The following is a 22,203-nucleotide window of genomic DNA, read 5'->3' as shown; positions in this document are numbered from 1 at the left end:
CATTCATTTCAATGAGGCCGCAAAAAATGCGGACATCACACCGTAATCCATTCCGCTGACTCTGTTTTGCAGAGAAGAATGGGACATTTCTACAGAAATGAGAAAGAAAAATGGCGGCATGCACACGGCTGGTGTCTGTGTCCTGCAAAACACATACGGTTGTGTGCATGAGGCCTTAACCAACGCCCAGTCTGGATACCTGCAAGTTCTAAGGACCCCTTTGAGGTGCCTGAATTCCCTTATCTTAGCTTCTACACTGGTTGAGATCTTTTCAGCTCAGTGGTGTAGGGTTCTAATGACTCCCACCATATGATGGTGGGAATCGAACTGTAGGTACTGGTCCGTATAAATAGGTTTCTTGTTGACTCCAGTTTCCAGCCTTTCTGTCCGAAAAGCAGCCCACAAAAGCCAGTGTAGCGTTCTGCACATCTTCCCATGTAACCCTGATGTTGTGGTCCACTGCATTGATGCGTTCAACTTGGGCACTTCTTATTTTTTTATTTTGACCCAGGTGTCATCCACCTATCGGAACCATTGACTGGGTGAAGTTCCCATGAATGTGTTTAGGGCTTTACGTTTCGCCTCCTCCATGTACAGGTTGGCTACGATGCGTGAAACTGGTGATCCCATGGCACGGCCATGTTTCTGTCTGTAGAACTTTAGAATAGGTGGTGGTTAGGCAAAGGTCCAGCAAGGAACACACTTGATCTGAGATGAGATTTATTCTGCTGCTGCGGGTGCCGTCTTGCGTTACCCTTGTCTTCACTGTCTGACCTGCAGTCGGAATACATGTGAAGAGGGAGGGGACATCATAGGACACCGTTGTTTCCTCTGTACTTTTTGTCGAACCTTGTGGGTATACAGACTGGGCTTTGGTTAAAACTGAAGAAAAAAAGAATGTCAAGATTGCCAGTGAAGGTGTGAAGCTGGGTAGGTACATAGCTGAGGTATCTGAAAAACATTTCAATAAACATTGCTTCCCTGTCTGCTTTAAACCTGGGAAAGCACTGATGCATCAGCTGGTTCACCCAAAAGACCCTGCACCAACCCAGAAAAAGATCAAAATTGTATGCAGTCCTGTGCAAGAATTGTACATTTGTAGACCAAATGAGCCGCTACACCAGTGTGTCAGGAAACTGCTGTACATCTCGTGGACAAAGGACACTTGACGGTGACAGCAAGGTTTGCAGCTTAGGCCTCTTTCACACGGGCGCCCAGGATTTGCTCCGTATGCCTTGTGGGAAAGCCGCGCGAGTAGACACGCAATTGCAGTCAGTTTTGACTGTGATTGCGTTCCAATGTTTAGTTTTTTCCACGCGAGTGCAATGTGTTTTGCACACGCGTGAAAAAATACTGAATGTGGTACCCAGACCCGAACTCGGACTTCTTCACTGAAGTTTGGGTTAGGTGTTCTATTCATTTTATTATTTTCCCTTATAAAATGGTTATAAGTGAAAATAATAGCATTCTTAATGCAGAATGCTTAGTAAAATGTGGATTGAGGGGTTAAAAAATAGAAAAAATTTACTTACCTCATCCTGTTGTTCGCGCAGCCGGCATCATCTTCTTCTTTCTTCTTCTTTCAGGACCTGCAAAAGGACCTTTTTGATGACGTAATCGCGCTCACCGCGTGGTGGGCGCGGTGACGTCAGCGCAGGTCCTGCTGAATGAAGATTGAAATCTTCTATCTTCATTCAGCGGGACCTGCGCTGACGTCACCGCGCTTACCACGTGGTGAGGGCGACTACGTCATCGAAGGTCCTTTTGCAGGTCCTGAAAGAAGACCATGCCAGCTGCGCGATCAAGTTGATAAGGTGAATTATTTTTTTATATATTTTTTTTTTAACCCCTCAATCCACATTTTAGTAAGTATTCTGTAATAAGAATGCTATTATTTTCCCTTATAACCATGTTATAAGGGAAAATAATACAGTGAATACACTTTAATGGGGTCCAGGGTTGCATTCATCCCTCTAATCTCCTAGCAACCATGCTTGAAAATCGCACCGCATCCGCACTTGCTTGCGGATGCTTGCTATTTTCTTGCAGACCCATTCATTTCTATGGGGCCTGCTTTGCGTGAAAAATGCAGAATATAGAACATGCTGCGATTTTCACGCAACGCACAAGTGATGCGTGAAAATCACTGCTGATCTGCACAGCCCCATTGAAGTGAATGGGTCTGTATTCAGTGTGGGTGCAATGCGTTCACCTCACCCATTGCACCCGCACGGACTTCTCACCCATGTGAAAGGGGCCTTAGATACAGAGGAGGACTGGTTCAAAAGAGGCGTGAAAGTAGTTATTTGTTTTGTTGGAGAAACCGAGCTTGAATAGAAGTGGAAATGTGTGACATCTAATGTCTGCTACTTACAATGTGGCTCGAACACTCTCCAAGGCAGTTTAACCACACCTAGTAAAGCAGGAGTCTCTAGTATTTAGTGCGGCAGAATTCCTGTACAAGCCATTCTAATTGAGAAAGCTAGTCATTAATGAAGTGTCTTACAGTACAGCACTCTGTACTGTACTCAACTTATTACTACTGATAAAAAATTGCGTGCTGATCTTGAGGTCAGAAATGACCTGTCCATTCATGGTGACATTGTGGAGGACAGGGATGCATGTGGCAAGGGCAGTGTCAGGAATGGAGACACAGAGGAGGCCAAAAACTGAGCGAGTTTTACGTTGTCCAGTTTAGAAGACCCATTCTCATACACCCCGTATGTGCATCCTGAGTTTTTAGAGAGGCTCCCTTGTTCATGATCTTTGTCTCTTGATGGAGCGCGTCTGTAAAGAGCATCTCCCTCTGTCTGGAGGACCAGTCCTGCATTACACATTAAACAGACGGCCATTCATTTGAATGGGAACTCCTGTGGTGGCGCAGTCGGACACTTAAAGTGGATTTAGACACCCAGATAATCTGGCAGATTATCGGGAATGAATGCCTGACAATCTGCCTGTCTAAATGTGCCGCAGATCACCCAATGAACGAGCAAAGCGCTCGTTCATCGGGTGAAATGAAAATTCGTGCAGGCACATAAATTGTTTCTGAGCAGCAGATCGCGCCGTCTAAACAGTGATTTGCTGCCCAGAAACAATGCAGCTGTATGGGGTTGAGCGATGGCAATAGCAACCACTCTACTCATACTGTGGAGGGGATCGCTGCATGTAAATACAGATCTTCACCGAACGAGCAGCCAACCGTCGGGAACGCTTCCTTCCCGACAATCTGCTGCTGCTCGGTTCGTCTAAATACTCCTTTACTCATACTTGCTCACAGATTACACCTGATCCCTGGGGGGTCCGTATAGATAGGGGGATATTTTATGATCATCTTTTTGTCCAAAGCTGTCAGCACCTTTAAACGGAATTTGTCAGCAGGAAATTCGCTATAAACCGGACACCATGTCTTGCAGGGCTAGCTTAGCTGAATGTATCGATAGCTTTCCGTTGGCAAGCGGTTCTTCTGGAGAAGAAGGACTTTTCATCCGTAAGCAAGTGATCAGTTAAGTGCACTGAGGGCGGGCAAAACCACTCTGCATGCTTGCTCCTCTCGCTTCCTCTGCAAGACCTTCCCGCTCCTTCATTGACAGGGCCAGGAGAGAGCGCTGCGCAGAAACTTGGTCCTGTTAATGAGAGGTAGGAGCTGGAGGAGCAATGGTGCACAGAGTGGCTTGTTTCCACCCTCAGTGCACTTAACTGCTCATTTGCATATGATTATTTTTTTCTTCTCCATAATAAAGCAGTGAATCGCAAAGTGAAAGGTATTACATTCAGCTGAGCTAGCCTTACCTGGTTTAGGGGGCAGGCAGTGTCGTAGCCTATGATATCTTTTTATTAAGGGGGGGCTGCATGTCTTGACTAGGACAGACTGGAAGACTTGAAGGTGACACTTCACTTGGGTTGGGCGACCCGAGTCCCACTCATTGATTGGGGAAGGAATATGAGAACTCCTCCGGGGTCTTCAGCTTTGCTTAATCTTCGATTGAATTTGTTGCAGAGTCAATTAAGGAACCATGAACGGGAGCATCGCGGTCTTCTGGATACCGTGTCTACGACAAGTGAGGAGACACAAGTCTGCACAGAGGAGGTGGAGGAGAAATGTCCTTCTGAAGGTAGAGAAAAACCGTAAAAATATAACTGATGGATCGCGATTGATCATTCGGGTGTTTTGGTGGTTGACAGATTGAGAAGGGCTTACCCAAACTTTGCTACAGTCCACGCCTGGGGTTCAGCATCATTGATGAACCTGAAAACTACTGACCAATCCCTTCTCAAATGGCATTTTCGAAAAGCATTTTTATTCTAACCTAATACTAACTTAATCTAATACTTGAAGGGTATTATAGGGGTTGTAGACCACAAAATCAGATCCAGCCTAGGACCCAAGGGGGTGTCTCCAGACATTGGATAATTGTCTGATCACTGAGACCCCCACTGATCAGGAGACTAGGGGTGTGGAGTTCCCTGAATGAATGGAGCAGCGGTCAAGCACGTGTACTGACGCTTCGTTCATTCTCTATGGGACTGCCGAAGATGCCCAAATGCTATCCTCGGCTATCTCTGCCTGAAGGACTACAGCAGCAGCAGCATGCATGCTTAAGGCTACATTCACACTAACGGGAACCATGGCCGCGGGACACCTGTTTAAGTGACGACCGCCACACGGCCATTTTTAGATCCAGTCTATGGGGCTATTCACATGGTAGTTTTTTTACCTGCCATTGAATAGTTCGTCCTCTGGCTGCCTAAGCGACTCACCGATGGCACCCCAGGGGTGTCAAAGGGGGGCAGGGCATACATCAAGGCCGCCAGATGGACTCCATTGAAATCAGTGGTCACCTTTTTGTCTAACCGCCATTAAAAACTGGTGCAATAATCAGCATGCTTAGAGGGCAGGTCCTGCGCCGTTATTGAGGAGCGAGTTTCCTGTGTGTGCAGGGGGGTGAAGGTTTTTTTTTTTTTTCCCACTAGCATACTGGGGGTATTAATAATAGTGGGGGGCACTGATGAGGGAATGAATAGTATTGGGGGGCATTACTAGTACTGGGAGACAATAATGGGGGAGTGAATAATACTGGGGGCCCTAATGGGGCATTAATCCTGAAGAGCATTAAAGGGGTTGTGTCAATTCAGCAAGTAGCATTTAAAATGTAGAGAAAGTCAATATCAGGCGCTTACTACTGTATTGTGATTGTCCATATTGTCTCCTTTGCTGGCTTGATTTATTTTTCCATCACATAGTAGGCTGCTTGTTTCCATGGTTACGACCACCCTGCAATCCAGCAGCAGTGGTCGTGCTTGCACACTATAGGAAAAAGCGTTTTACCTCTCTGGTGGTCAGGACTGCAGGAGCAAACATAGCTGGTGGTTTTTTCCTATAGCGTGCAAGCACGGACGCCGCTGCTGGATTGCAGGGTGGTCGTAACCCCTGGACACGAGCAGTGTATAATGTGATGGAAAAATGTATCCAGCCAGCAAAGGAGGCAATATGGACAATCGCAATATATTAGTAAGTGCCTTATATTCACTTTGTCTACATGATAAATATTATTTGCTGAAGTGAGACGACCCCTTTTAATAATAGTGGGGGATTTGATGTCCAGGGGACATTCTGTATACTGAGGCCACTGCAGAAGTTGGGATAAAAAAAAAAGCCAATATAATTCTTCTGTTTCTAATGGATTTCAGATTGAAAAATGGCCATAAAAAACCGATAGTGTGTCTGTTTTCAAGACCATTTTTTTCACTGTTGTGTGAGTGTAGTCTAGCTGGCAGTTCATTCAGGGATCTCCGGACCCCTATATTGTGATCACTGGGGGTCCCAGCATTTGGTCCATAGATTGCTGCGTGGGACCCCGGTTTGAGAAATGCTCCCCTATATGTTACCGACCGCAGCAGCTTTTTACCTGCACTACTTCTACCAATCTAAGAATAGGTTGCTGTAATTCACAAGCTTTTTCTCCTCTGTTTCCAAACACATTAAAACATTCCTAGATATTTCAAGTGTAATAAACCTTTTCCATTAGCATTGCTGCAAACTACCGACTTGTTTATATCTCTCGTAAAAAGCGACCGGGGAAGTGTTATTTCTTTGTAATAATTGTTTTTCACCTAAACTCTTTGCACGGTGAGAGCGCGGCTTGCTACAATACCAGATTATCATTGTGTTATTTTATTTTTACAACTTTCTCCTTCAAGATCACAAATCAAGCATCTCGAAGTTGTATCGATGTGACGTGTGCAGCTACACCAGCTCCACATACGTCGGCGTGAGAAACCACAGAAGGATTCACAACTCTGACAAACCGTACAGGTACGTGAATTTACGTCGCGCGGCAGCGGAATTTGCGGCTCTTTCCTCTTTAATCCGTCCAGGTGATGGAGTGCGTGCACCTGCCTAGGGACCCAGACGAGACACCGAGAGAGACAGGCGTGTTTATTAAAATAACAAGTATCTCACGGAAGGCGTTGACTGAGTTATCACACGGCTTGGGTGGAATTTTATGTAAATGCATTTTTCCCAGGCCACCCATTCTCCGCATCATTTCCATGTTTTATCTCGCAACGACCTGACTATTACTTACATAGTTATGTAGTCATCCACTTTGAAAGAAATCTGAAATCCCAACTCGCCATTGTGACTGTGTTAATCAAAAGAATCACAAGGACCGCGATGATGAAGAGAAAAAAAAAATAACACTCTTTATGTAGAGTCTCCAAAATAATCTAAGGCTCTGTTCACATTACATTAAGAGCTTATGTCAAGAAGATCTCATGACATACGTTTGGCGTCAGGCTGCATTGTAGCTCATTGTATAGGCATACACTGGTAATAGGCTCCCATTGTGAGAAAAGTATGCGTTTTTTACTGTATACCTTTGTATGGAATCTGTAGTGTACTACAATGTTGCACATGTGAAAAAAATAATAATATACCACCATATACTGTCCAGAAGAAGGTCAGGTGAATGGAGCCCTATGGATACATTTGGCATATACAGTCTGTGTAGCTGGAAGCGCATGGTGCAATATGTGTTTTTAGCCCTCATGCACTCAACCATATGAGTTTTGCAGGCCGCAAACCGCGGATCCGCAAAGTATAGATACCGGCCATGTGCATTATGTGTTATTTTTGGTCCCTTTTATAGAAATGCCTATTCTTGTCCACAAAATCGACAAGCATAGGACATGTTCTATAATTTGCGGAACAGCCACATGGATGAGAACAGCATACAGATGACATCCATGTGCTGTCCACGTTTTTTGCGGCCCTGTAGAAATTAATGGGTCCGCATCTGAACCCCATGTGGATTGGATGCAGACCAAAAATACGGTCAAAAATTTAAAAGTCCATCTGATTTATGTTGTGAGTAGTCCCTGACATATATCTCCGTATACTGTTGCATAGCCGCGCAGTGGCATACATCAGAAATGAGGGCATATGGCTTCCTTTGGCATATGCGCAGAAAGCTTTCCTGACAAATACTCGGAACGTGTTCACTTAGCGTTATAATAACATCCTAAACGGAGGCTTTTTTTTCTACATATTGGGAAGGGTTCATTGTCAGCAAGAAGGAATATTAAAAATGCAGAGAAATTGAAACAGAGAGTAGATCAGAAGCTTTGGGAACTGTTCATGATTGAGCGTTACTCGTGCAAAATGGAAAACATGGCCCTGACATCTTGTTTCGGCAGCAATCGAGTAAGAGTGGTTATGGTGGCTGCTGTGTTTATGCAGGGGAATGGCAGAACACCTTCAAGTGACTGGCCCTGAATGCAAACAAGAACATTTCCATTCATGGACAGCGAGCAGAGATCCTCGTATTGTTTTTTTCTTTATAGTGAAGTTTCATCCGTTTCTTCTTTTTTAGGTGCTCGCTTTGCGGCTATGTGTGCAGTCATCCTCCCTCGTTAAAATCCCACATGTGGAAGCATGCCAGCGACCAGAACTACAATTACGAGCAAGTGAATAAGGCAATCAACGAGGCAATGTCTCAGAGTAGTCGGTATGTTCAGTAAATGCATAAAGGACTGTAAATCGGTCAACTATTTACATATCTTCCATCATCTTCATCTATCTATATATATATATATATATATATATATATATGTGTATGTATATGTATGTATGTTCTGCGATCACTCAAAAACTCAACCATCGATTTCAACGAAGCTTTGTATACACATCCCTGTGGGGGTCTCGGGTCTCTAGGACGTACCGTTCCTGAGATATTCCCCAAAAATTACCTGCATTAGCCAATACAAGCCTGCAGATCTTTCTCTTCATATTCCAACTGCCATAGACACGGTCACATGTCCCTTATCAGCCAATAGACGCTCGCAGGCTCTTAGTCTCCACATATACGCAGTTTTACTCCAGGTTTCCATAACAACCCAGCCATTTTCCTTCATTGCTGTAGGTCAGCTTTAGGCTAGGGCTACACGACGACAATAAGTCGCACCACACACAGGGCACAACTACACTGCTACATGTGTCGCGCGGCAATTTTTATAATGATGGTCTATGGTGTTGCACTGCGACATGTGACATGCTGCGACAGTTGCAGAAAAATCAGTCGTGTCGCACTCGCAGCATGTCGCAGTGCAACACCATAGACTATCATTATAAAAATTGTTGAGATAAAATGTTGCGCGACAGATGTAGCCCTAGCATTAAAGGGGCAGTGCCCTGTGGAGGTCCCTGTTAAGGGGGCAGGGGCCACTATTAAAGAGGCAACTTCCGTTGAGGTCACTGTTAAGGCAGCAGGGTACTGTGAGGTCAGTGTTAAAGGGGCGGGCCCTTGAGGTGGTCCATGTCAAGGGAGTGGGGTGCTGTGAAACTGTTAAAGGGGTGGGCTGCTGTGTAGGTCTAAGTTAAGCGGATGGGCTGCTGTGGAGGTCCCATTTTAAAGTGGCGGGGCACTGTGAGGGGGTCAGTGTTAAGGGGTTGGGAGACTGTGGAGTTCACTGTTAAAGGGGCAGGCTGCTGTAAAGGTCAAAGTTAAGGGGATGGGCGGGGTGCTGTAGAGGTCACTGTTATGGGGGATACTGTCAATATAACGACACACACAAACAAATTAAATAGATTAAATATACCCGTGCAAAGCCGGGTCTTTCTGCTAGTTGACTATAAAACCTACCTGCACCATGCCGCGGTAATGACATAGGCCCAGGACTTGTGCCTGCTCTATCCAAAGTCAACTGCAACAAACAACTGACACCTTGCTAGAACGGTCAGAATCGAATTAACCCCGATCCTATGGCATCTCAGTGGCTAGATGGAGGACTGTGGCTCCCTCACCCCTTGGCACCCCTGTGGTGCCATAGCATGGTAACCATGGGTTGCTTAGGCAGCCAGGAGCCTAACGATTGCCCTCCTGTCAGCAATCTACATACACTTTTATTAGGCCCTGTCTATAGCGTTCCTAACAACCCATACAATAAGAAGGATTGGTTGTTTATTCAGCAACCATAAAAAAAGCCAATATTGCTAGTTTTCTTTGTCTTGCCTCCAAAAAAACTGAATGAAAAGTCTTATGTACCCCAAAATGGTTCCAACGAAATCATTCTCATAAAGCAGTGACAGCAAACAGCCCCCTTCCCCTCCAAAAATATAAATAAATAATATGGAATCTGAATAAGAGTGCATTCACACGACCGTAAGTGTTTTGCGGTCTGCAAATTGCAGATTGTGTTCCGCATTTTGCTGACCACACATGGCCGGCACTATATAGAGAATGCCTATTCTTGTCCGCAGCTGCGGACAAGAATAGGACATGCTCCATATTTTTTGTGGGGCCGTGGAACGGAACAACGGATGCGGACAGCACACATCTTTTGCGACCCCATTGAAATGAATGGGTCCACACCCGTGGATGCGGATCCATTTATATGGTCGTGTGAATGCACCCTTATAGAATATAAACAATGGTGTCTTGTCGCACAATAAAATGCCAATATTGGTAAAAGAAATAAAATCACCAACTGAGAAAATAAAGTTCATGCTGTTTAATCAGTCCATGCAAAAAAAATAAAAAATTAGGATATTAAAGGGATTGTCCTGTTTCAGGAGGAAACGGAACAACATGTGATCCACTTGCAATAAAGGATAGAATGTTATGTACCTGACAGCTCCCACGACAGCTCTCTGCTGTGGTTACGACTGCTGCAGCCAATCATTGGCCTCAGCATTGCACCGAAGAGGCCAGTGATTTGCTCTAGTGGTCTCATGTTGTGAACGTGAGATCACTTCTGCAGCCAAATAAAGAGCCCTGTGTCAGGAGAACCACGGCGATGGAGCGGGGGGTAAGTACCAATCTATACTTACTGCAGACAGATTGCATGTGCTGTACAGCTTCCTCCTGAAACTAGACAACCCCTTTAAGGCCTAGTACAGCGTGGGTGTTACGGAGTATACCTGCATTAACATATCCACCTTGTCTGCCATGTATTGCACTTTGTCATTTTAGGATACAGACAGAGCCCTCGAAGAACAGAATAGAAGAGCAGAGTGTGAGGTTGGACAGTGATGGAGTGATTTCTGCTATTCACGCAGCCCCGGAAGTAACCTACATAGAAAACCAGAAGGTGAATATTGTGCGTCAGAGCTTGTACGACACTGAGAAACTGCAGAGCCAGCTCCGGCCCGATACAGAACTGTGCGTCCTGCTCTTCTGCTGCTGCATCTGCGGCTTCGAGTCCACAAGCAAAGAACTTCTTATGGAGCACATGAAAGCACACGAGGGAGAAATCATTAACATCATACTGAATAAATCCGAGGCCACGTCCTGAAGAGGGGCTCGTCCACCAGACCTGAAGCCTGTTTCCTCATGAAGTCTATGAATTTTTTTTTTTACAAAAATAAAAGGGCACGTACTATAGATAAGAAGGTACCACTGGTCATCCTGGAGTGTGACGCATGTCACCGAGTCATTTCATCACTTTTCGGCCCCTTTCACACGAGCGTGACGGATTAGGTCCGGATGCATTCAGTGAAACTCGCACCATTTTGCAAGCAAGTTCAGTCAGTTTTGTCTGCAATTGCGTTCAGTTTTTTCAGCGTGGGTGCAATGCGTTTTGATGCATTTTTCATGCGCATGATAAAAAACTGAAGGTTTACAAACTACATCTCTTAGCAACCATCATTGAAAAACTCATCGCACCCGCACTTGCTTGCGGATGCAATGCGTTTTTCACTGAAGCCCCATTTACTTCTATGAGGCCAGGGCTGCAAAAAAAACCCGCAGAATATACAACATGCTGCGTTTTTCACGCAACGCAGAACTGATGCGTTAAAAATAGCTCATGTACACAGACCCATTGAAGTGAATGGGTCCGGATTCAGTGCGGGTGCTATGTGTTCACATCACGCATTGCACCCGCACGGAAAACTCACTCGTGTGAAAGGGGCCTAAGTGTTTTTTATTTTCCTTGTAGAATTTATTATTTGTTACAATGGAGACATTTCTGGGTTAGGCTTATTCTATATTATGTTCCTTAATGGAAAACAAAGGGTTCTTTGATGGGAGACCCTTCAGTCCTTAGGATCCGCTGCCTCAAAATGAATTGAACGTTTTTTTAAGTTCTATTGCAATTTGACAGATGCAGGAATGGGTTTAGAAAAGGAAAAGACGCTAGAGGTGGGAATGGCTGTGTTTCCTTCCAGTTATACTTCTTATATGGACGCATGTAGTCTCTAGTATGCATTAAGGCTACACAATTGCAGATGAATTTTTGTGGAGGAGCGATGATAACGGATGAGGGCGCACGTTAAGCGTAAAAAAACAAAAAAGTACATTTTAAAGTGAAAATCCAGGTACAAGGGCTCAGGTAACTTAGCATTAGGTTTCTGCACCTTATCCATTAGTGGATACCTCTGGCAAAACTACTTACAGGTGTGTACCCATCTGATAAAGTGATGGCATCGTAAGGATAATTCCATCACTTTATGGTCAGTGGGGGTCTGAACACTGGGAGCCCCACAGGCTCTGAAAACAAAGGAGCGCTGGTCTACCACTGAGCCCCTTTCACCGTCTTTCCTGCACCGATCACCCGGCTGTACAAGGGATCGGCAGCGCAGCTCTATTCAGATGAATGGGTCTGGGCTGCCATTCCCCGCACAGCTCGGTAATCGGGAAAAGCTAAGAAGAGACTGCACCAAATCACCATTGCAGCCCTTTCATTGTCAGGATCTGAGGGAGTTCCAGAGCATGGACCCCCACTGATAAAGTTAGGGTCTGACCTAGAGATGGGAATACCCCTTAAAACAAAGTCCCGTTGATTTGATGGACCTTTGTCAAGGGATTAACCATGATGGAAACCTGTAAGCAAAGCTGTAGTGAACTCCATGAGGTTCAGAGCTCACAGAAGCTGGATTTTCTCTTTACGTCACATACATTTGCCGGACGTTTGAGAAGGTTGGTGACCGCAGTGACCCGTTATATTTTTACAGCTTTCTCAGTACTGGATTGTGTATATAGATTTTTTGCAGCCATTGCAATGTACATATAGTGTATAGCTACTTTACCTGGTCACTTATGTGTTGTGCATCACAAAAGACGGACGGTGATGGATATGGATCTGCCGCTTGTGTCTTGAGCCAGTGAGAATCACCAGACGCATGGAAGTGAATAAGTCTTCTATAGATAGCCTTGTTTCCCAGAGACCGTGGACTCCCCATATTACAGGATTTAGAGTTGGGGTAAACGGCACAGACCTCTTCAGCCTCTTTCAGAGTCTTGAAATAGTCAAACATGGATCCCATGTATTTGGTCCTCAGGATGGAACCTATTTTTCTATAAAACAATATCCTGAGATGAGCATCATGTGCTTAGTCATATGAATGACATGTAGCCAAGCAAGCGGAGCCCCTAAATCATCCGGAGCATTAACCCAGGTAGCATTTTAGGGACATCATGGGGATCATTGTACTCATTCGGTGGGCACGTATATGGGGGGGGGGGGGGGTGTCACCTGGTGAAATCTGATTGCATTTGGATGTTTTTTGTCAGATAAGAGCTGCTGGTTGCTAGTCAGGATTGTACCAGTTTAGAAATATGTAATTTTACTTGCTACTGTTAGGGACCCCCTAGACGGGAGGGTGTCGCATGAGCTTGTGCAGTCCGCGTAATGTGGTCTGTGTGACGGCTGCATTTCCCAGTCCGACCACGGCCCAAACTTACTGCATTAAAGCGATTTATGATGCTGTGAGTTCCAGCCCGACTGTGGGTCTGCTGTCCCATACTCGCATGGTGCAGTTCTGGTCAGCTCGAGAAATGCAGCCGTCACATGGACCGTTGTTGGAAGGGATACTCCAATCTATTACATATACCCCATATTAAAGCGGCATTCCTATAAAGTGATGGAATATTGCTAGGATATGCCATCACTTTAATCTCTGTTAAGGGCATCTGTCAGCAGATTTGTACCTATGACACCGGCTGACCTGTTACATGTGCGCTTGGCATCGGAAGGCATCTGTGTTGCTCCCATGTTCATATGCGCCCGCATTGCTGAGAAAAATGTTGTAATATATGCAAATGAGCCTCTAGGAGCAACGGGGGTGTTGCCTTTACACTTAGAGGCTCTGCTCTCTCTGCAACTGCTGAAATCTCTGCACTTTGACATGGCCAGGTGTGATAATGATTACACTGCCTGGTCCTGTCAAAGTGCAGAGGGCGCGGCATTTGCAGAGAGACCAGAGCCTCTAGGTGTAATGGCAACGCCCCCGTTGCCCCTAATGTCTCATTTGCATATTTTAAAACATCATTTTTCTCAGCAGTGCGGGCGCATATGAACATGAGACCAACACTGATGTCTTCAGCTGCCAAGTGCACATGTAACAGGTCAGCCAGTGTCATGGGTACAAATCTGCTGACAGGTGCCCTTTAAGGGACCTTGATGATCCTGATAATGAATGGCAGACTGTTAAAGTGTATGACTGTGTCCCTCCTTAGTTTTCTCTGCACAGTGCCACCCCGAAGGTGCTTCTCTGCAGGGAAAACCTTTAAAGGGACGGCAGTGCTACACCAGTACAGTTGAAATCCAATATCCTGCAAACAGAAAGCTCATTTAAGCCCTGACTCATGCCCTTTAAGATGCCATCATCTTTATAGACCCATCTATCTGCTTAGTGCTAAAATTTGCATCTGCATTTCGTTTCATAGCATTATTCTGTCGTTTAACGAGCTTCACTCATTTCACCGCAGTTCGCCATAATTTTTTCTTTGTCGATCGTATGGTAATTTATTTCAGCATGTATGCCGTGTATATCATATTCTGCTTTATTTGTATTTGTAGGCAGCTGAGCTTGTTCATTTTTTTTTTTTTATTATTATTTTTTTTTCTGGGGGGGGGTACTTAGACTGCTCAGAACCTACAAAGAGATGAAATGTGGGATATTTGTAAGCCATATGCGTCTGCTGGGGTCTATGTATAAAATGCACGCAATGCTTTAATACACACGTGCTAGCGGCTCACCAAAAGTGTATAGGTTAAGTATGAAGAAATAGCGCCGTTCTATTAGCTTTTTTTTATATATGTTATGTCGTGTAAATTTAGGCCGAAGTGAGACGACCATAATGCAGCACAGTTTAATCGTCCGTGTTGTGAACACAGCAGCCGGACCCTATGGGGATCCAAGTTCCGTAGAATTGCAGGGGGTAAGGGGCGTCTATATGAGGTGGAGTGTAAAATGCATCTGCATTATGTCTTAAGGTGACAGAATCTGAGGAAGTTATTGTAAGAAATATAATTTTTCCCCCTCCTTATTTTGATCTGTACAGGTGTCTGGAGGTGGGGTAGTCGGCATAAAATTGAAGGGATTGAACAAGCGATATAATCCTTAGTATGCGCTTCTTCCTGCCAGTGAACATAGACGGCGACCGTTACATGTACTTAAAAGGGGTTTTCCGGGACTTGTATATTGATGACTTATCCTCAGGATAGATCGTTAGTATCTGATTGGTGGGGGTCCAGCAGTGAATGCATCTATCATTTACATGGCCTCTGTGTGCACTGTTCAAGTGAATGGGATTGAGCTGCAATACCAAGCACAGCCACTATCCAATGTAAGGCGCTGTGCTTGGTATACTGCGAGGAGGCTGCAGCACGCCAGGAGTCAGACCCCACCAATCAAATATCGAAAAATGCAAACATCTCTGGCGGTGAAAAGAATTAATAGCGGTGTAATTCAGTAATGTGTCGCCCGTTTGGGGCGGGGATCCTCTATAATTCTGTGCAGCGCTTTGGGCGGACTGCAGTTTGGATATTCATTGTGCTAGCAGCCAATGCCGTCTAATCCTCCATTTCTAGCATGTTTATATATTATTATTTTTTTGTATAGTCCTTTTAAAATATCTATTTTTTTAGTATTATGCCCGGTGTGTTGTTTTTCTTACCTATTTATTATTAAGTATTTATATGTCATTTCACAGTCGTCATCGGCGGAGAGTCCTGATGCATTTTCTCAGTGGTGCTATCTCCAAGTTCATTCATAGTGACGTATTAAATAGGAATTATGGCAAAAAATATATATATATATATATATATATATCTATCTTCAATATTCCGCTTGGGCCGATAAGAGTAACAGCTGGTGTAGTAGTTTCACAGGTATCTGTTCAGGGTCTTGTACTGGCCTTTGCAGTTTACATCTTAAAGGGGTTGTCCATAGCCAATGGCAGGAGCGATCGGCTGCTGGTGGCACCTGATCCTTGACAGACATGGCCCTGAATGTGTCTGCTGTGGACATGAGGTGGTCAAACAGATTAGATGAAGGTTGGCTGAGCCCGTCAATTTCGGTGCCCACTATCCAATGTATATGGGGGCTTCCCGGCTCTGTTAATGTCGGGGGAAAGGGATAAGGTTGTTGAATTTTAGCATGGCCAATTCTATGTGAGGGGCAGTAGCTTATTCCTTTCTCCCACATGCAGGGGTCAAGCCGAGAGTGCATGTGTATGGGGGCTGGAGGAATAGCTGTCGACCAAGCGAGCATTCAGCTAACTAATCTAAGATCTATGGTCACCTTAAGACCACCAGCTTTGGACTTCAAGGGCCCGTTCACATGGTGGAATTTTGGTGTGGACTCTACACCGAAACGCCAGCGGCATCTGCGTGATGTCTGCCTCCCATTGTTATCAGTGGGAGGCAGCGCTGCAGTTTGCGGGTCAGCAGTTTAAATCCGCGACCATGCCAAGAAGGGACGAGGTGCACAGACAGCCGCCGCTTGGTGGGTCCGCAGCATCCAAAGTGAAAAACCACAGCGTTGTGGTGGATTTTGAAAGCACAGTTCTCCAAAAGTTTGCAACCACTTTAGGCTCGAGCTATATGGCAGCCTTAGAATCTTAGCCCTATTGCTATGGCAGCCTTGCCAGTAAGGTTCGCCAGACATATGGTGTGACTGCTGGATGGAGATGAAGCCTGTCACATCTGACAGCTCAGGGGTTGCAGCACTGCTACGTCGGCCACTTGGCGGTCGCCTTTAGTTTAGTTTCGCCGTACTTGTTGCCTGCACATGCTAGCAGCAGCCATTCTGATGTCTAATTACTCAAAGGACGTTTTCCCTGTAGACATAGGCTGCAATCATGTGGAGACTAAAACCGCCATGACTGCCCCAGAAGTGCAGGCGCAATGTGCACAGCGTCACAGGGTTTTTCATTACAGTTTTGCACATTTCTTACTCTACATTTATTATTAGGGTTTCATAACTGACTAGTAATATAACTGCATTTCTTTTTTGTACTCTGTATTATAATGTATAAGGCTTTGTATTTTGAGTGTTTTTATTTCTTTGTTCTCCCGTGTAAAATGACGCGCTTTCTATAAATCTGCGCTAGACATTACTTATATGAACGACTATTGAGAAAGAACCTAGAAGCACAGAGGGGCGAGGGGAATTATGTCCAGGAAGAAACCTGGTGCAAACAATGGCGGAGGAGAGACCCACAGCAACCGGTTGGGTCTCGACTGTCATTTTCCAGTCTGCCTTAGAAAAATGACAGCTGTATTCTGGTTGCTTTCAGGTCGTCCGCCATTAAACCTGTACAGTGGGTGATGTTAAGAGGGACACGTACAAGTAACTGTTTTCTGCTTTTGATGCATTTCTGACCTGTATAATTCTGCCCTGTTCTCACTTCAGGGACACAGACTAGGCAGCGCCGCTGCAGTCCATAGGAATACACTGATTTGTCAGGCAGTGGCATGTCTGTTGCCCACAGGGATACACTTAAAGGGGTTGGCCGGGTTCAGAGCTAAACCCGGACATACCCACATTTTAACCCAGGCATTCCCCCTGATATGAGCATCGGATGCTATCCTTTGCCCTGTGCTGAATCACGCAGGGCAAAAGCTTTTTTTTTTTTTTTTTTTAGGAGATCCGGTGATGTACCGGGCTCTCCATGGGGAAAGCTGGCGGAGGCCTGTAAACAGTCTAGGGCAGCGCTAAATCCCGCCCATCAGAGCTGGTGATGTCACCGGAAACAATGCTAGGCGGAAGCCTCCGCCTAGTAGCCTTAAAAACCTAAACAGCCCTTGCCCTGGGCGAGAGGGGTGAAAATGGAGGGGTATGTCCGGCTTCAGCTCCTTTAAGTATATACTATATACCTGTGGGCCACAGACATGCCACTGCCTGACAAGTCAGTGTATTCCTATGGACTGCAGCGGTGCATCGCTTTAAGTTGCAGAAGTGTCACGCAAGTCGGCTGCAGCGGTAGCACATATTCTCAGACTTCCTTTAGGCTAAATGCACACGATCACGATTGCGTGCGGATTTGTACATTGTATTCTATGAGAATTAGAAATTTTCATGCACACGATGCAGATAAAATCCGCAGCATGTCAATTTATTTTATTTTTCCTGTCTGAGATGGGGACAGGAAATCCGCACCAATTGATGCGGATTGATGCACGGATTTCCCTGCGAACACCTGCAGATTTCAGAAATCCTGAACATGTATTTACCCTAAGAGTGGTTATTCCAGTTAAAGAGGACCTGTCAGCGCTCCTAAAATGTTTGTTTTAGTAGATACTTGCATTCCCCATGCAATAATAACTCTGGAGCATGTTTTCTTATGATTCTTCTCTTATTCCTGCTAGAAGTTTGATAAAGGTTCAGATGGGTGTTACCAGTTGGGGAGTTGTCCCTGCACAGTCTGACACTATCCAGGAATAAGAGAAGAACGGCACTACACTGAATCATCATAAAACATGCTCCAGAATTATTATTACAAGTGGCTACTAAAACACACATGTCAGGAGAGGTGACAGGTCCTTTTTAAGCTGGTCATTCACATGCATGCTCTGCTCGACCAAGGGTAGAAAGCCAGTATCTGACACCTCTCCCTGGGATCAGTAGATCGAACCCTCCTCTGCCATGACATCTGCTGCTGTGGGAGAGTCAGGAGGCCCCTTCATTCACATTAGGTGGACTTTGTGATTAGGTTGCCGTCAATGAACTCTTAAAACAAGCAGAGATTGTCCAGTTCTGAGAACCCCCTTTTAGTGGGACAACCTCCTTTTCTGACTTGGACAATGGACATTGAGTAGTTGTCAATGCACAACTAGACACGCTAGATATGATGTATATTTTCTGGTCTTTGGGTGTGTTTATAGCAACCTGTAGGTGGCACCAACTTTAGAGGTTTTTGTAGCAGTTCCTGAATAAACCCGAGCAAGAATCGGCAGCCTTTGACACTCCAGCTGCTGCGAAACTACAACTCCCAGCATGCACACTTCCTTGGCTGTTCTTGTAACTCTTAGAGAAGTGAAAGGAGGATTCTGGGAGTTGTAGTTTCAGAACATCTGGAGTGCCGGAGGTTGCTGTTCCCTGCCCTAGTATTGTGGTGACATTACCAAAATTGGGTTCCCCTATAGTTCACTTTGTGGGATACCAGAAAGTGCATCCACAAACCATAGATTACAGAAGTTGTCCAGAATTGGAAATACATGGCCGCTGTATTCCAGAACCAGCACCGCACCGGTCCCATGGGTTCAGTTTGGTATTGCAGCTCATCCCCATTGAAGTGAATGAGGCTCAGCTGCAATACCAGAGACAGGTGTGGCACAGTTTTTGGAAGAAAGCAGCCATTTTTGTGCTCTTGACAACCCCTTGAGTTCCTATAAATTGGTTCTGTTCACATCAGCCTTGTGGTAAGTCACTGGTCTGCTTGATGTCATCTGTGTGGCATGAAGGGGTTGTCCAACCCTGTACTATCCTCAGGATAGGCCATCACTATCCGGACACCCCGCTCCCCACGGCCAGCTGGTCTGCAGAGGCGCCAGAGCTACACAGCAGCGCTGCTCCCATTGTAATGAATGGTAACCAGCTCCGTCCCTACACAATTGAGGGACCTGCCGTTTGGATGCGGACGCTACTGCCGAACAGCCGATTGTCGGGGTGCGTTGGACCCTCACCAATCAGCATTTGGACATCCCCTTTACAGCAGACATAGACATTACACGATTCTTAACGGATTCTGATCCACTACAATGTAGTTTGTTCAAGTACTGCCAAGGGTTCTCCACCCAGTCCTGTCAGGGGATAAAGGACCCTTTGTGTTCTGTAGAGATCAGCGGTGCCGCTTATCCCCTTCCCACTAGACCTGTTCACTGTTTAGGGGGAATTGGCTCAATGATTGTCTGTCGGCATCTAGACCTTGTGTTTGCTTTTAGCCCCTCGATCGTACATTGTCATTTCCAGGAATAAGACATAATGGTGCTCTGCTCTCGATACTTTTGTCTTTACCATCCAGTGATTTCCTCCGCAGGATCATGGAACACTACAATGTATCCCACCCCATAAGCCAAAGTTCTCTGCTCTCATAAACTGACACAGTGTAATGGCTTCTCCTGTTTGATACATTATATCTCCAAATGTTCACGCCCTTCTCGCCTTAAGACGCCAGACTGTCTGTCTTCTAGCTGCGGCAGTATCTGTACGGGGCAAGGAGGTAAAAATAAAACAACAAAAAAAAAACTTTACTATTTCAACTACAATGGAAGATACTGTAAAATGTTAGAATAATTTATTTTGCGTTACAAGAAAGTTTGTCACATATTGACTTTCATATTGTATTTTGGTAATAAACACATTTTAATTAAGCCTGTGCGTCTTCTGAGAATGCAAAGTATCGCTCGCCAATTAGAGCCCGTTCACATTCAGTATGTGACCGCTGCGCCTCTGTGGTCGGGGACACTGTGCTGAGGCCAGTGAATGGCTTCACAGCGGACATCACACTTCGTCTCTGTCAGGGAAGGGAGCAGCGATGAATAGATGATCGCCTGTGTTCTTCATGTTAAATTCCCGGAAATTCTGTTCTATGCATCTGAAGGGCCTTGTTTGTTGCATGTGCACAGATTTCTTCAAGCCCCATTCAGATAAATGAAACGTTGCAAAACTTTTCTCAGATCTCCTGCATGTAAATTCAACCTTCGCCAATCGTCTGGGTGCAGGGTATCAGACTGCTGCTAAATAGGGTTGCCACCTGGCGGGTAGATAACCAATCTTCCGGTATTTCCAGCGAGAGGCCAGTGCCAGTGGAAATTTTCAGTAGTCTACTAACAGCTGTATCTCAGGCTGTATAGCACCTAGAGATAGGAGCCAGGTCTAGATGGACCAATCTAGCTACCATACAACCTGAGATACACAGTCAAGTCACATTCTGAGCAGCAGCTGCGGCAAGGACAGCAGCTAGATGGGTTGGGGGTGACTCGATAAGGTCCTGGTTGGTTGTCACAGGTATCTGGAGCCATACTTACTGCATTGCACCCCACAGCTGCTGGAGGGGATCCCTCAGATGTTCTACTGGGTTCTAGTCTGGGGAATTAGGAGGCCAGAGTAGTACTAGGAAGTCTTGGTCATGCTCTTCCAACCAATGTCAGAAATTTCTAGCCGTGTGACATGTCACATTTTCTTGCTTGAAGATGCCATCTGCCCCATGGAAGGCAATCGGCATGTATGGGTGTACGTGATCTGCAAGGATGGATTTATACACAAATCAGCTGAGAGTGCCTTCCGCATGGTTGGGTGGCCCAGAGAATACCATGAAAACCTTCCCCAGACCATAACGCTACCACCACCAGCTTGTGTTCTTCCAGCAATGGTTGCAGGGTATTTGTTCTCTGATGTTTCTTGCCTGATGCACCAACACCCATCCGTTCCAAGAAGCAGAAAGCATGACTAGATGGAGAAGACAACCCTTCGCTAATCAGTGGAGGTCCAATTCTGATACAGCTGTGAAAATTTAAGCCTTTTCTGCTGGTGCAACTTCTGATTCGGAGCCCCATATGCAGTAGGGTTCACTGTTTTACACACACGTCTGGGAGCCTGTGGTTTAAAGTGGCGTTGAGCTGCCCCCCTGTAGTGTGTCAGTCACCCTTGTACCCTCTCACATTAATGGCATGTGGTGCTCTGCAGTTTCCACGTCGCTCATTCACAATGGCGCCATTTGTCCACTCACCATAAACTTTCACCACGGCAGCACGAGAACAATACACACTGCGCAGTCTCAGAAATACCTCCACCAGGTGCTCAAAAGCCAATAGTCATCTCTTTGCAGCTCTGATACATTGCCCTTTTACCCATGACCGCACTGAGGGATATGTGTGCAGACAGACTATCACACACCCTATATACCCACCGAGCCCGCTCACCACACCTGACTTTCTTAATGAGCTACGCGCTGCTGACATCAAAAGTAGTCAGGATAATGTATAACTCATAGAATCGGGTCCGTGAGATCTGCAGGTAATGCTTTTAAAACCAGACCTGACTCCTGTCTCTAGGTGCTATACGGCCTGAGATATTCCAGGTTGAAGCAGTCCCTGTGTAACTACATCCTAGAGGAGCGGTAAGGCTGGGCTCACACTGGCACTTTTATTTCTGTAATGTTGCTGCAATATAGGAGCAGAATAATGGGAGTGGTGTTTTCTTGAAATTACGAAAAAGTATAACACCTGATGGGCCCTATTGACTTTAATGGCATCTGGTTTCCATTAGAAAACACGCCATTTTACCGCACAAAATAGCGCAGCATGCTCCAGATAGGAGCCCCACACCTCTCAGCCAGCCGATGTGGAGGGAGGAGAGGTGTAGATCCTCCTCTCCATGTGTAGCCATACATATCCCCAGGGGTTAGGCTGGGTTCATTAACCCCTTCCTGACATGGTGGTTTTCCATTTTTGCGCTTTTATTTTTTAAACTCC

General features: G+C 45.5%; 1 protein-coding gene across 1 annotated transcript in view; it reads left to right on the top strand.

The window, feature by feature from the left end:
• The window catches only part of ZNF507 (zinc finger protein 507), a 33,455-nt gene extending 22,394 nt beyond the window's left edge, over positions 1–11,061 (top strand). The window contains exons 3-6 of the mRNA XM_044270161.1: positions 4,001–4,115; positions 6,202–6,316; positions 7,875–8,009; positions 10,473–11,061. Of these exons, the coding sequence (XP_044126096.1) occupies positions 4,001–4,115; positions 6,202–6,316; positions 7,875–8,009; positions 10,473–10,794 (687 nt within the window). The 3' untranslated portion in view covers positions 10,795–11,061. The remainder of the gene's footprint in view (positions 1–4,000; positions 4,116–6,201; positions 6,317–7,874; positions 8,010–10,472) is intronic.
• Positions 11,062–22,203: the final 11,142 nt, after the last annotated feature.

The sequence above is a fragment of the Bufo gargarizans genome, chromosome 10 (genome assembly GCF_014858855.1).
Source record: "Bufo gargarizans isolate SCDJY-AF-19 chromosome 10, ASM1485885v1, whole genome shotgun sequence".
NCBI lineage: Eukaryota > Metazoa > Chordata > Amphibia > Anura > Bufonidae > Bufo > Bufo gargarizans.
The sequence above is the reverse complement of the archived record's forward strand: the minus strand, read 5'-3'. Positions and strand labels throughout refer to the sequence as shown.